Raw genomic sequence first — 15,209 nt, 5'->3', positions numbered from 1 at the left:
TCTAGTTCCAACCCCCCTGACATTGGCAGGGACACCTTCCACTAGAGCAGGTTGCTTAAAGCCTCATCCAACCTTCAGAAGCTGATTGTTGCATTAACAAAAACTGGACAAATTTGCTGCCCAGGAAGAACTGTTTCTGACATCCAGATTTTCATTCCCAGGAGGCTTCTCAGCAGGGACCTGGCAACCAGCTTGAGAGCTGGATGTTCAAAGGTATGGTGTCAGGAAGTGGTCTGTCTGGCAGCATCTTTGGATGTGTGATCCTCAGCCATCCTGCTCCCAGCTTCCCTGGCAGGCTTCCTGGAAAGCCAACCTGGCAGGGTGCTGCTGGGAAGCTGCTTGAGTGTCAAAACACAGATGATTTCTTCTCAGGGTGTCAGGGAATGAGGGATTGGAGGATTCTGTGTACATCTTTTGAGTGGAAGCCATGGAAAAAATCCACACCCAGCTTTTGCATCTTGAGTGTGGGAGTGAAAAGGCAGAAGGTGACAGAGCAGCTTTGTCACTTTGCAGGGGCAGGGAATGTGTGAAAGCTGGAAGGCCTGAAGCAAGAGGAGTGATGGCCAGTGCAAAGCCTTCCATGGGTCTGATACCTTACAGTCCTCTACAGCAGCTGGAAGCCTTTCTAGCCCTCCAGTGAGGGTGGCTTTCCTGGAGGTCACTCAGCTGCTTTCTGCTTTCCAGCCCTCCAACCTGGTCCATCACAGAGAGACTTTTGCTAAGGATGTCTGGAGCCAGGCCAAGGGGGAATGGTTTGGAGATGAGGCAGAGCAGGGTCAGACTGGAGCTGAGGAAGAAGTTCTTCAGTGTGAGGTTGGTGAGACTCTGGCACAGGCTGCCCAGGGAGGCTGTGGCTGCCTCCTGCCTAGGGGTATTTCAAGGCCAATCTGGATGAGCAGCCGAGTCTGGTTGTGAGGTGTCTCTAGGCATGGTGTGGATGTTGGAGATGATCTCTGAGATCCCTTCCAACCTGAGCCATTCTGGTTTCTGTCTCCACCCAACCCCTCCCAGAGCTGACTGGTGGCTGCCAGAGCTTCATTGAAAAAGTTTTATTGCAAAATTAGACAACTGCCACTGCGTGGTACAAGACAACAAAAGCCATCAGACACCTGCATCCACACGATGCAAGGGGCTCCCAACCTCCCACAGTGTGTTCTGACCTTGCCCCCACCCCTTTTACCCACCCCCCCCCCACCCCACCAGCACCATCATCATCCTCCTCCTCCCTGACTTGCTGCAGCCTGTGGGTCTCAGTGCACCGATTCATTGGCTTGTGCTTAGGATACTTGGGCTTCAGGCTTCCTGTGGGTTGCCTCCTAGAGGTGGGGGGAAAAGCACCTGGGAATGTGATTTGGGAAGAGGTTTTAAGGCCAGGAGCCTCCCATCCTGGCTGGTTTGGATTAGGGCAGAAGAGCTTTTCTGTACTTGGGTCACCTTGCAAACCTGGTCAGGTTAGACTTGGGGGTGGACTTGAGCTGCTGGAGTTTTGCCTGTGGGAAGCCATCCAAGAGGAGTTTTTGGAGCTGCAGATTAATAAATTAGTGGAAAGAGTCCTTTGTGTAGCCTGAGGAGCTGCAGCAGTGGGCTTCTGGGGTGTGGCAACCTGAGAGTAAGCACTTTGGCAAGGGAGCTAAACCAAAGAAGAGCAAAGCAGGCACTGTCCTTGCTGCTCTCAATGAAGGGACAATTTGTGATGCACAAATTCCTCTCAAGGTTCCCATCTCTGGCTCTGGGAATGCCTCTCGGTGAGCAGCAGCAAGACCTTACCTGACACCTGCTTCATTGCTGGTGGGATCACACCAGTGCCTTCTTTAGTATTAACCCTTCAAGAGAAGAGCCTAGGGGTGGCCTCCAAGTCTAGGCTGGAGCAGGCTGTGCATCTTTTCAGGCATTAACATGTGAAAGTAAGGCTTAACATTGTTTGGTTTTCAGCATGCCCTTACCCAGGTCAGCCAAGAGGGATCTAAAAGTAGTGTGGAGAAGAGGAGCTTCTGGCAAGGGTCATTATTAGAAAGTCAGCTAACAGCAGCTCTAAAGCACCAGAGTCCAGCAAGAAAATTGAACTTGATTCACCTCCCTTTGAGAAGCCAACAGGAGTCTCTTGGTCTCCCTCTGGGAACTAAGGTACCAGCTCTGGTTGGTAGCTGGGAGAACCTTCAGCAGTGGTAACTCTTTCCCATCCCTCTGTGCTGCTGGAGAAGCAGCAAGAGAAGGGGAGCTGCTGTGTTTGGCTGCTATGGGATGTTTAATTCCAAATGCTGGCCCAAGAGCTCCCTCTGTTCCCCAGAGAGGTAGAGCATGGTGATTTCTGTCACAGAATCATTTTGGTTGGAAAGGACCTTTAAGGTCATTGAGTCCAACCATTACCTAAGTCTACCAAGTCTGGTGCTAAACCATGTCCCTTAGCACCACAGGAGTGGTGAAAGGACCTCTCTCAGGTTTGCCCCTCTGCTCTTTGGCCTCTTTCCTGACACCCCTAAGTCACTTACTTCTCTGAAGCGTTGAGCAAAGGTGCACTTGACTCTGGAGCAACTTTGGAGGTCATTTATGATGGCTGAAGCATCCAACAGTCATCCAGAGCAGGGTTCTGTAGGACACAGCTCCCTACAATCTCCATTCTTACACACAGTCATGGTCCTGCTTTGCTCCCAGGGCCATGGAGGTGGCTGGACCACAGAACTGGCCCTTTGTGATTTGTTACAGACTTGTGAAGGCAGAAGAAAGAAGCAAGGAACAACTGAGAAGCTACCAGAGAAGCTGTGGTGTGGTTCTGCTTAGCATACAACTGGGAGAGGAGCCAAGTGGCAGAGCTAAGCATGCAAGAAGCATCTGGGATAGAGGCAGGGGAGGGCTTGAGCCTTTGCAGGGCTGATGGTAGCAGCAGAGTTCTTAGGAGGCTTCACAAGTGCAGGGAGGAGGAGCCCAGGCATCATCCTGAACATCTCAGCTGAGACAGTGCAGACTGCTTCCCTTCCACTCCTGGTGACCCTCTTGGGCCAAAGCTCCCCTCCTTTCTCTCTCTCTCTCTGGAGGGTGGGTTTGTGCAATCAAGTGTTTTGTTTTTGTCTTTTTGGGGTGAGGTAAAGTGTTCTGTTGGTTCCTCCTCACAAATGCACCCTGGTCTGAATAGCACCCATAGTTCCAGAAGGATACAAAAGAAGTGTTTCCCCTTTCTTTGAGATCCCCCCACTGAAAAACAGACAACCAACCAACAACGAACCCAAAGCTCTGCCAAAACAAAAACCTTCTCCCCACCTTCCCCTCCCCACCCCCAAACCCAACTACAACTCGTCACGCATCTTGTCTCCTTTGGGCCTCACAAGCCTGCCAATGAAGAGAATGGAGTTGGTTTTAGTGTCCTTGATCATGAAGACAAAGGGGTGGTCAGCATAGAAGAGCTTGGGGTTCCTCATCTCCTCTCGGCCGTAGATGTCGGCGTCGTAAGGGTTCCCGTCAGTGTCCCACTCCAGGGCGGCGGCGTGGAAGACGTTGGACAGGTAAAGGTCTTTCTTGCCAGAGATCTTGGACAGGTCAGCTTTGGTCTTGTCAATGGCTTCTGTCAGGCCCAGGTCAGCCAGGTGTTTCTAGGAGGAGAAAACAAGAGGTCAGCAATGGTCCCCGAGATGGTACAGCAGTGTTAAATAGAATAGAATAAAGCAGGTTGGAAGAGACCTTAAGATCATCACGTCCAACCCATCATCCAACACCACCTAAGCAACTAAACCACACAACCAAGCACCCTGTCAAGTCTCCTCCTGAATACCTCCAATGATGGTGACTCCACCACCTCCCTGGGCAGCCCATTCCAATGGGCACTCTCACAGAATTGTTAGGGCTGGAAGGGATCTCAAGGATCAGCCAGTTCCAACCCCCCTGCCATGGCCAGGGACACCTCACACCAGAGCAGGTTGCTCACAGCCACCTCCAGCCTGGCCTTCAAAACCTCCAGGGATGAGGCTTCCACCACCTCCCTGGGCAACCTGTGCCAGTGTCTCACCACCCTCATGGGGAAGAACTTCTTCCTAACATCCAATCAGAGTCTCCCCGCTTCTAGTTTTGTTCCATCCCCTCAGTCTGCTCACTCCCTGACACCCTCAAAAGTCCCTCCCCAGCTTTCCTGCAGCCCCCTTCAGAAAGGCCACAGTAAGGTCTCCTTGGAGCCTTTTCTTCTTCCACCTATTAATCCCAACTCTCTGAGTCTGTCCCCATAGGAGAGGAGCTTCTCCCATGTGGCCCTTCTCTGGACACTTTCCAGCACCTCCAGATCTTTCTTAGAAGAGAGGCTCCAGAACTGGACACAGTGCTCCAGATGTGGTCTCACCAGAGTGGAGCAGAGGGGGAGAATCACCTTGTGGCTACACCTCTGGACCATAGTTAGATTAGCTGCTGGCAAAGGATAGCAGTCACAGAGAAGCCATCATCCCCTACTGTCTTCTCTCCCACCCCAAAGACCTTTGAGGCTCAAATGTTCTCTTTAAGGACCTCCTTTACCTACCTGAAGGTCGTGGCTGACTTCCAGGACAACTTTAGGCAGTGAGATGGCCACTGATCTCTTCTTCATCTTGCTAGCCCAGGTCTTTAGCTGCTCCCTGTTGAGCAGCTTCTCCACCCTCTCCAGAGGCTCCACGTGATTTGGCATGATGAAGATCATGCTGGAGAGCTTGTGAGCCAGTGGCATCTCTACCACCTGCAGCTTCTCTGTCTCATCATCATAGTAATTGTAGAGACCTGGAAATCAGAAGCAGGAAAGGATGAGATGTGGAGGGGCAAAGCTTCCCATAACCTTGTTGGGAATTCACCCTGTGCTTTCCCTGACCACCAAGGGACCACCAAGTTTGGACATTAAGAGGAGTGGGGACAGCAGATCAAGGGAGGTTCTCCTCCCCCTCTACTCTGCCCTGGGGAGACCTCACCTGGAATACTGCATCCAGTTCTGGGCTCCCCAGTTCAGGAGGGACAAGGATCTGCTGGAGAGAGTCCAACAGAGAGCTACCAGGATGCTGGAGGGACTGGAGCACTGCCTGGTGAGGAGAGGCTGAGAGCCCTGGGGGTGGTTAGTCTGGAGAAGACTGAGAGGGGATTTAATCAATGTTTATCAATATCTGAGGGCTGGGGGTCAAGAGGGAGGGCACAGGCTCTGCTCAGCTGTGCCCTGGGATAGGACAAGGGACAATGGATATAAACTCCAGCACAGGAGGTTCCACCTCAACATGAGGAGGAACTTCTTCACTATGAGGGTCACAGAGCCCTGGAGCAGGCTGTCCAGGGCAGCTGTGGAGTCTCCTTCTCTGGAGACTTTCCAAGACCCATCTGGATGCATTCCTTCTCTGGCAGGGGGCTTGGACTCCATGATCTTCAGGGGTGCTTTCCAACCCCTAACCTCCTCTGATCCTATGTTTTGGGAACTGACCCAACAGCTGGACACAACTCAAAACTGCAGCTCACTTGAGCCACGAGCTGGGATTTGTTCCCAACAGCCAAGCTCCCAGTTGGAAACATGGTCACAGGAGGGCTGAATCAGCAGAACCAGCAAAAACCCTCCCTCACAAAACACTCTTGAGAAGCAGGTGGTGGGAAACTGGGCAAGGGGAGCAGCAGCGAGAAGAACTTCAGCTGGGCAGGAGGTTTGCAGCTCACCTGTGCGATGCATCATGGGGACTCCCACCGTGTAGGAACGGCTCACCATGAAGCCACGGTTGTCCACCATCTTGTGGTGGAACTTCTCATCCCAGTGAGCTGCAGGAGAGAGAAATTCACCTTGTGAGAAGAGGGCAGGAAGGGCTGGTGGGAATCCCATGCATGGTTCCCATCTGCTTGCCCTGACGAAGAATCATGACAAACGTGTCTCCAGCCCGACCTAAGATGTGAACACCTTCCTGATTTGGGCTGCTCTGCCTGGGGCTCAGGCCAGGCTTTGGGGGCACTCTGATTACAAACATGGATCACTTGAGTCACTACTGGGGCTGCTCTGCCTGGGGCTCAGGCCAGGCTTTGGGGGCACTCTGATTACAAACATGGATCACTTGGGTCACTACTGGGGCTGCTCTGCCTGGGGCTCAGGCCAGGCTTTGGGGGCACTCTGATTACAAACATGGATCACTTGGGTCACTACTGGGGCTGCTCTGCCTGGGGCTCAGGCCAGGCTTTGGGGGCACTCTGATTACAAACATGGATCACTTGGGTCACTACTGGGGCTGCTCTACATGGGGCTCAGGCCAGGCTTTGGGGGCACTCTGATTACAAACTTGGATCACTTGGGTCACTACTGGGGCTGCTCTGCCTGGGGCTCAGGCCAGGCTTTGGGGGCACTTTGATTACAAACTTGGATCACTTGGGTCACTACTGGGGCTGCTCTGCCTGGGGCTCAGGCCAGGCTTTGGGGGCACTTTGATTACAAACTTGGATCACTAGGGTCACTACTGGGGCTGCTCTGCCTGGGGCTGCTCTACCTGGGGCTCAGGCTAGGCTTTGGGGTCATTTGGTTTAAAAACTTGGATCACCTGGGTTAAAAACTTGGATCACTTGGGTGTTTTAGATCCTGATTTGGGCTGCTCTACATGGGGCTCAGGCTAGGCTTTGGGTTCACCTGGATTAAACTTGGCTCACTTGGGTCATTTGGCTACTCTGGGCTCAGGCCAGGCCTTGGGATCACCTGGATTAAACTTGGATCACTTGGATAGTTTGGGCTCAGGCTAGGCTTTGGGGTGACCTGGACTAAAAACCTGGATCAGTTGGCTCAACAACTTGGATCCGTTGGGTAATTTGGATACCTGGGGCTCAGGCTAGGCTTTGGGGTCACCTAGATTAAAAACTTGGATCACTTGCATTAACAACTTGGATCACCTGGATTAAAAACTTGATTCACTTGGGTCATTGGGCACTCAGGGTTTAGGCCAGGCCTTGGGTTCACCTGGATCAAAAACTTGGATCACTTGGGTCATTTGGATACTTGGGGCTCAGGCTAGGTTTTGGGTTCACCTAGATTAAAAACTTGGATCAACAACTTGGCTCCCTTGGGTCATTTGGACACTCAAGGCTCAGGCTAGGCTTTGGGTTCATCTAGATTAAAAACTTGGATCATTTGCATTAACAACTTGGATCAAAAACTTGTCTCTCTTGGGTGATTTGGATAGTTGGGGCTCAGGCTAGGCTTTGGGGTCACTTGGATCATTTGGATAGTTGGGGCTCAGGCTAGGCTTTGGGGTCACTTGGGTCATTTGGATAGTTGGGGCTCAGGCTAGGCTTTGGGGTCACCTGGATGAACAACTTGGCTCCCTTGAGTCATTTGGATAGTTGGGGCTCAGGCTAGGCTTTGGGGTCACTTGGGTCATTTGGATAGTTGGGGCTCAGGCTAGGCTTTGGGATCACTTGGGTCATTTGGATAGTTGGGGCTCAGGCTAGGCTTTGGGGTCACCTGGATGAACAACTTGGCTCCCTTGGGTTACTTGGATAGTTGGGGCTCAGGCTAGGCTTTGGGATCACTTGGATCATTTGGATAGTTGGGGCTCAGGCTAGGCTTTGGGGTCACTTGGATGAACAACATGGCTCCCTTGGGTCATTTGGATAGTTGGGGCTTAGTCTAGGCTTTGGGGTCACCTGGATGAACAACTTGGCTCCCTTGGGTCATTTGGATAGTTGGGGCTCAGGCTAGGCTTTGGGGTCACTTGGATCATTTGGATAGTTGGGGCTCAGGCTAGGCTTTGGGGTCACTTGGATCATTTGGATAGTTGGGGCTCAGGCTAGGCTTTGGGGTCACTTGGATCATTTGGATAGTTGGGGCTCAGGCTAGGCTTTGGGGTCACTTGGATCATTTGGATAGTTGGGGCTCAGACTAGGCTTTGGGGTCACTTGGATCATTTGGATAGTTGGGGCTCAGGCTAGGCTTTGGGGTCACTTGGATCATTTGGATAGTTGGGGCTCAGGCTAGGCTTTGGGGTCACTTGGATCATTTGGATAGTTGGGGCTCAGGCTAGGCTTTGGGGTCACTTGGATCATTTGGATAGTTGGGGCTCAGGCTAGGCTTTGGGGTCACTTGGATCATTTGGATAGTTGGGGCTCAGGCTAGGCTTTGGGGTCACTTGGATGAACAACTTGGCTCCCCTGGGTCCTTTGGGCACTGAAGGCTCAGGCCAGGCCTTGGGGTGCCCCGGTGTGGCCCCAGAGGCGCCGGGACCTACGTTTGAAGAAGATGGCGTTGACGATGAGGGCCCCGTCCGTCTTCTCCACGTCCTTGGTGACCTCGGGCAGCTTGCCGTCGGTGGTCTGCGCCGCCCACTCGTTGATGGACTTGAGGGCGCTGCGCTTGTCGCGGAAGTTGATCTTGGAGTGCTCGTAGTTGTAGTGCTTCTTGCTGCTCTTCACGAAGTCCTCGGCGAAGGTGATGGAGGCGGGGCCGTAGAGGCGGCTGCCCATCTTCCAGGTGACGTTGCGGGCGGTGCCGTTGCTGACCTCGCTCAGCAGCTCGGCCAAGCCGCTGTGCACGTCGTCGTCCTTCAGCTTCTCGGCGCTCAGCACCGCCTTGGCTTGGGAGGCCGTCGTGGCCTTGCCCCCCAGGGACACCAGCCCCAGGGAAGAGGCCACCACTATGGGGGACAGCAGGATGTTCTCCATGGCCTTGTCCTTGGCCATGGCGTGGTAGAGGTTGAAGGCCAGGGTGGTGCTGCGGTCGGCCAGCGTCGTCGCCTTGTCGCTCAGCTTCCTGTCCTCCGAGGGCACGGCGGCAGCCAGGCCGCAGAGAGCCAGCACCAGGGTTGCCCACATGGCTTCAGTAGGGCCCAGCACCTCTGAGGACCTGCTGGGCAAAGAGAGCTGACTGTCAGCAGGATTAACAGCAGGCACCAGGACAGGGTAGAGGCTGCCCTGCTGGAGAGCAGCTTCACAGAGAAAGACCTTGGAGTGCTGGTGGGCAGCAAGTTCTGCAGGGGACAGCAATGTGCCCTTGTGGCCAAGAGAGCCAATGGCATCCTGGGCTGCAGCAAGAGAAGTGTGGCCAGCAGGGCCAGGGAGGTTCTTCTGCCCCTCTGCTCTGCCCTGCTGAGACCACAGCTGCAATCCTGTGTCCAGTTCTGGGCTCCCCAGTGCAAGAGAGACAGAGACCTGCTGGAGAGAGTCCAAAGGAGAGCCAGGAGGATGCTTAGGGGACTTGAGCATCTGCCCTGTGAAGAGAGACTGAGAGCCCTGGGGCTGTTTAGTGTGGAGAAGAGAAGGCTGAGAGGGGATCTGATCAAGGTCTCTCAGTCTCTGAGGGGCGGGTGTCAAGTGGAGGGGGCCAAGCTCTTTTGGGTGCTGCACAGTAATAAGCCAAGAAACAACAGGCTCAAGCTTGAACACAGAAAGTTCCACCTTGAGGCAAAACTTCTTTACAGTGAGGGTGCTGGAGCCCTGGAGCAGGCTGCCCAGAGAGGTTGTGGAGTCTCCTTCTCTGGAGACTTTCCAAAGCCACCTGGATGCCTTCCTGTGCAGACTGCCCTGGGTGATGCTGCTCTGGCAGGGGGTTGGACCTGATGATCCCTGGAGGTCCCTTCCAACCTCTAATGTCCTGTGATACGAGCCCTTCCTGGAGTGTTCACAGACCCCCCAGGGGCTCCTCCAGGGAAAGCCTCTCCTAGGCTCCAGTGACGGCCAAAGCAACTCCATCAATGCTTCGCTTGGTGGGGTTGTGCAATGATCCCCAAGCCCCCACACTGGGGCTCTTCTCTGAGCAACAATTAATCTTCAGGAGCCCAGGCTGGACTCTGGCACTCAAGGCCTGAGCTTTTGGACTGAAAACTTGCTTGTGAAGCAGTTTTATTCTATTGCTGTATGTTCACGGACAGGAAATGACTTGAGGGGTCAGGGGGATGGAATCAACAGGTGCTTCTGAGAGGACAAGGGGTAATGGCTTTACACTGAAATAGGGCAGGTTTAGACTAGATACAAGAAATCCATCACTATGAAGGTGGTGAGACCCTGAATAGGTTGCCCAGATCAGTCATGGATACCCTGTCCCTGGAAGTATTCAAAGCCAGGTTGGATGGAGCTTTGAGCAACCTCGTTTGGTGGAAGGTGTCCCTGCCCATGGCGGGGGGGGGGTGGAACTAGATGATCTTGAAGGTCTCTTCCAACCAAAACCATTCTCTGATTGACCCCAAAGAAGCAGGTCAAACCTCTGCCCTGGTCAATGACAGGCTAGAAGTGAGATGTTTCAGCTGCCCAGGGCCACACAGCACAGTGCTGCCTGTCAGTTCAGGATCTGTGTACAGCAGGGGGGTGGTCCTCCCTGGGGACCCCCAGCTCGGTACCCAAAAGCTCAGCATTCTTAGACACTAGATGGAGTGCAAGAGCTTCCACCAAGCAACAGCAGACAGGATCCCACACTGTCTGCTGAGCTCTGACTTAAGTTTTAACTCTATAGCACAGCCCTGCCAGGGAGGTACTGGGACAGAGGGGGTTGGTGGACCCCCAGCTTTGCCCTAAGCTGAGCCCCTTCCAGGCACATTCAGAGAATCATAGAGTTACAGAATCATTTAGGCTGGAAAAGACCTTTTAGACCATTGAGTCCAACCATTAACCCTACTCTGCCAAGTCCACCACAAAGCCATAGAATGGTCTAGGTTGGAAGGGACTTCCAAAGGTCATCCAGTCTAACCCCCTCTGCACTCAGCAGGGACATCCTCAACTAGATCAGGCTCCCCAGAGCCCTGTTGAGCTTCACCTTGAGTATCTCCAGGGATGGGGCCTCAACCACCTCCTTGGGCAACCTGTTCCTGTCTTCCACCACCCTCACGGTGCAGAACTTCTTCCTGATATCCACTATAAATCTGCTCTGCTCCAGTTTGAAGCCATTGCCTCTTGTCCTGTCCCTGGAGGCCTCTGCAAACAGTCTCTCTGCAGCCTTCCTGTAGCCCCCTTCAGGTACTGGCAGGCTGCTATTAGGTCTCCCTGGAGCCTTCTCTTCTCCAGGCTGAACACCCCCAGCTCCCTCAGCCTGGCCTCAGAGCAGAGCTGCTCCAACCCCCTGAGCATTTTCCTGGCCCTCCTCTCGACCAGAGCAGAGCAAAGTGGCAGAATCACCTCTCTGGCTCTGCTGCCAACAGTGCCTTGGCTGTGCAGCCCAGGCTGTGATATCCACAAGCACCACATCTCCACAGCTTTTAAACACATTCCTGCATGAGGTAGCTGCATCTCATCACAAGGTATGTGCAGTCATCCCCAGAGAGGGCCTCTGAGCTACCAGCTCTGATAAACCTGCAGCCTGACCAGCTCTAAACACCATGCCCAAGAGTTCCTTGGAGCTCATCCCACAAACTGTCCCCAAACCCTTCCCTCCCTCCTCACCTCCCCCTGCTCACAGCAAACCTTCCTGCTGGCAGCTCCTCAAGGGCTTAAATTCCACCTTCACGCCCAAAGCTTGTCCTCCATAAGGCTACAGAGAAACTTCCTTCCTTTGCTCTTCTCCTCCCACCCTCCTTCCAGGCATGGGGGAGACAGGAACGGGGCTGCAGCTGGGCAGCTTCAGGGTTAAAGGCAACGGAGCAGGAAGCGAGGGGCCCTCTGGGATTACATAGGGGAGGAAGCACGCAGGGAGTGCGCAGCTGCGCCGGGGACCTTTTGTCAGAGATGGGAATTACGCAGCCTCCGGCGGAGGCAGGCAGCTTGTCTCCTAAAATCCTTTCGGGGACAACCCTTCCTTGGAGGGCTGAACCATCCCAGCCACCTACAGGGCAGCAGCTTTGTGCAGCGGGCTCCAAAAGTCACCCTTGGTGCACTTTTAAGGTACAAGGAGCAGTTGAAAAGCTGAGGGTTGGGTTTGTTTTTTCTTTCTTTCCGTTTTTTATTCCTCTTTTATTTCCTTATTTCCTTTTCTAGTAATTTTTTTTTCTTTCCTCTTTAAAATTCCTTTTTTCTTTCCTTTTGTTCTTTCCCTATTTCTTTTTTAAATTCCTTTTTTCTTCTTTCCTTTTATTTTTAATTCCTTTTTTATTTCATTTTTTCCTGTTTCTTTCCTTTAATTCCTTTCCTTTTTCTTTCCTTTTTAAAATTTCCATTTTCCTTTCTTTTTTCCTTTCATTCCTTAATTCCTTTTTTCTTCTTCCCCCTTTTCCTATTCCTTTTTTCCTTCTTTCATGATTTTAATTACTTTTTTCCTTTTCCTTTTTAAATTCCTTTTTTCTTTCCTTCTTTCCTTTTTAAAATTCATTTTTTAATTCATTTGTTCCTTTTTAAAATTCATTTTTAATTTAGTCTTTCCTTTTTTATTCCTTTTTTCTTTTTCCCTTTTTTATTCCTTTCCCCCTTTCATTCTTTCCTTTAATTCTTTCTTCTTTTTTATTCCTTTTTTCTTTTTCCCTTTTTATTCCTTTTCCCCCTTTCATTCTTTCTTTTTTTTTATTCCTTTTTTCTTTTTCCCTTTTTTATTCCTTTTTTCCCTTTCATTCTTTAATTCTTTCCTTCTTTTTTATTCCTTTTTTCTTTTTCCCTTTTTTATTCCTTTTCCCCAATTCTTTCTTTCCTTTAATTCTTTCTTTCCTTTAATTCTTTCTTTCCTTTAATTCTTTCTTTCCTTTAATTCTTTCTTTCCTTTAATTCTTTCTTTCCTTTAATTCTTTCTTTCCTTTAATTCTTTCTTTCCTTTAATTCTTTCTTTCCTTTAATTCTTTCTTTCCTTTAATTCTTTCTTTCCTTTAATTCTTTCTTTCCTTTAATTCTTTCTTTCCTTTAATTCTTTCTTTCCTTTAATTCTTTCTTTCCTTTAATTCTTTCTTTCCTTTAATTCTTTCTTTCCTTTAATTCTTTCTTTCCTTTAATTCTTTCTTTCCTTTAATTCTTCTTTCCTTTAATTCTTTCTTTCCTTTAATTCTTTCTTTCCTTTAATTCTTTCTTTCCTTTAATTCTTTCTTTCCTTTAATTCTTTCTTTCCTTTAATTCTTTCTTTCCTTTAATTCTTTCTTTCCTTTAATTCTTTCTTTCCTTTAATTCTTTTTTATTCCTTTTTTCTTTTTCTCTTTTTCCCCCTTTCATTCTTTAATTCTTTCCTTCTTTTTTATTCCTTTTTTCCTTTTCTCTTTTTTCCCCTTTCATTCTTTAATTCTTTCCTTCTTTTTTATTCCTTTTTTCCTTTCATTCTTTTTTTTTAAATTCCTTTTTTCTTTCTTTCCCTTTTTTATTCCTTTTTTCCTTTCATTCTTTTTTTAAAATTCCTTTTTTCTTTCTTTCCCTTTTTTATTCCTTTTTTCCTTTCATTCTTTCCTTTTTTAACTTCCTTTTTTATTTCCTTTTTTATTCCTTTTTTCCTTTCATTCTGTCCTTTTTTTAACTTCCTTTTTTATTCCTTTTTTCCTTTCATTCTGTCCTTTTTTTAACTTCCTTTTTTATTCCTTTTTTCCTTTCATTCTTTCCTTTTTTTAACTTCCTTTTTTCTTTCCTGCTTTTTTTTTTAAATTCCTTTTTTCTTTCTTTCCCTTTTTTATTCCTTTTTTTCTTTCATTCTTTCCTTTTTTAAATCCCTTTTTTCCCCCACCTTCCTTTCCCCCTCCCCCCCCCTCCTTTTTTGTTGTTGTTTTGGTTTTTTTTGTTTCTCTTCCCTTTTCCCCCTTCTAAAGATACCTTGAAACTCTTTCATAGTGAGGTCAACGTTTGCCTTTTTCATTCTGAAAGAAAACAGATACATGGAGTAGTTCCCTGGGGAGCAACACTGCTCACACATCCCCAGCTTAAAATGAAAAGTAAAAAAAAATCATTACTTCAGAGAAATTTGGCCAGGAATGTTTGGGCTACAAGGAGTGACTCAGCTTGTGGTGGCGAGACAAGAGAAACTTTGCCCATGCTTGGATTAGGGTTGAGATTGAGTGGGGAATTCAGAAGCCAGGATGAAAAACAACAAAAGAAAAAGGATTTAGGGGAATGCAGAACCAGCAACATCCCCTCCTGCATTCCTGCAAGCCCGGCCCTGCAAGGGGACATCCAGTGCCAACGTGGCATCCCACAGATCTCCTTGGGGGCCGTTGGAGACCCTCTCTCCTGGCAGGATTTGGAGATGCCATCACACCAAGACAGCCAGGCAGAGGCACACAACCCTTCGAGGACTTATTTCTACCCTGACCAAGACAAAACCACAGGACCAAGACAAAAGCCACAGGATAGAGACATGCTAGCCAAAAAAAAACCCGGCGACCCCTTCCATGTCAGCAGAGGGATGTGACACTTGAGTAAGGCAGGCAGACTCTTCTGGTGGGGAAGCTGCAGTGAGACCTCTCCCCTCCGGTGCTGGGCTGCTGCCCAGGGTCCCGGAGGCTCCCAGGCTGAGCAGGGGCTGGAGGTTTTCTCCAGCGAGGGCTGCTCCAGGACCACTCTAGACCATCTTTATTCCCTTCTTCGCTTTCTTCATCGCCTTAAAAGTTTCACCAGAGCGCAGCTTTGCTGCAACTCCCTCTAGCAAACGGGAGGTGTTGGGTGGGGAGGTGATTTTGAACGTCCCCTCTCCAAAACCTGACCCAGCTTGTGGGGCAGACTCTGCCCTCCCCATATCCCCCACTTCAACTCACCCCCGAGCAACCTAAGCCCCCTGTAACCCCATTCCCCTGTGCACCCTTTCCCCCCCTCCTCCCCCTTCCCCCCCTCCCAAATATCCCCCTCCCTTCCCCAACTTCCCTGCCCTATGGGGGCCAGTTAGGAGCATGCAGGACCCCCCCACCCCACCCTTCTCCAGGCTGCTGCAATCTCAGCTTGGCCACATCCCTGTGCCTGGCAGAGGTCTTGCGAATCCGAGCTGCACCCCACCGCCCGCCCCCAACCCCTTACCTGCGGGGCTTGGAGGTGGCTTTGCTGTGCTGCCCTGTGCACCTCCCGGTCCCGCGGAGGGGGTATATAAGGGGCCGGGAAGAAACTTCTGGAAAGTTGGGAACAAACCCTCTCAAAAAAAAAAAAAAAAAGGACTGCCTGTGGAGGGAGAGGAAGGGGAGGATCCGATAAAGTTCTCCCAGCCTCCCACCAATGGCACAGGGACGGCCCAGCCCGGCCGCTTGCTGCTGCACCGGGGGGGTCCGGCAGGGATGGAAAGGGGGGGGACGGGGACGAGTGGTCCCTCCTCGGTCACTCCTTCTGCCGAAGCTGTCTCTGCCTGCCCCCAGCAGAGCTTGCAGCAGGGCTCTGCCCTGCCCAAAGGGTGCTGTGGGGTTTTTGCAGGGTTGTGGGGGCTCCCTCTCTGGAGGCTTTCCAGCCCCATCTGGATG

At 50.7% G+C, this 15,209-nt stretch overlaps 1 protein-coding gene across 7 annotated transcripts; it reads right to left on the bottom strand.

The window, feature by feature from the left end:
- Window positions 1-2,010: 2,010 nt before the first annotated feature.
- SERPINH1 (serpin family H member 1) lies at window positions 2,011-14,890 on the bottom strand. 7 transcript variants are annotated; one of them, XM_054164731.1, is made up of 5 exons: window positions 14,779-14,890; window positions 8,178-8,794; window positions 5,638-5,736; window positions 4,496-4,728; window positions 2,011-3,584 (listed from the first exon to the last, which is right to left on the bottom strand). In XM_054164731.1, the coding sequence occupies exons 2-5, from the start codon at window positions 8,758-8,760 to the stop codon at window positions 3,282-3,284; spliced, it is 1,218 nt and encodes a 405-aa protein (XP_054020706.1). In that variant the 5' UTR covers window positions 8,761-8,794; window positions 14,779-14,890; the 3' UTR covers window positions 2,011-3,281. The 7 variants fall into 7 exon arrangements, with proteins under 7 accessions (XP_054020706.1, XP_054020705.1, XP_054020711.1 ...); XM_054164730.1 differs by having other exon boundaries at window positions 8,178-8,791; XM_054164736.1 differs by lacking the exon at window positions 14,779-14,890 and adding an exon at window positions 13,585-13,678 and having other exon boundaries at window positions 8,178-8,791.
- Window positions 14,891-15,209: the final 319 nt, after the last annotated feature.

The sequence above is a fragment of the Dryobates pubescens genome, chromosome 10, assembly GCF_014839835.1.
Source record: "Dryobates pubescens isolate bDryPub1 chromosome 10, bDryPub1.pri, whole genome shotgun sequence".
Classification (NCBI taxonomy): Eukaryota; Metazoa; Chordata; class Aves; order Piciformes; family Picidae; genus Dryobates; species Dryobates pubescens.
The sequence above is the reverse complement of the archived record's forward strand: the minus strand, read 5'-3'. Positions and strand labels throughout refer to the sequence as shown.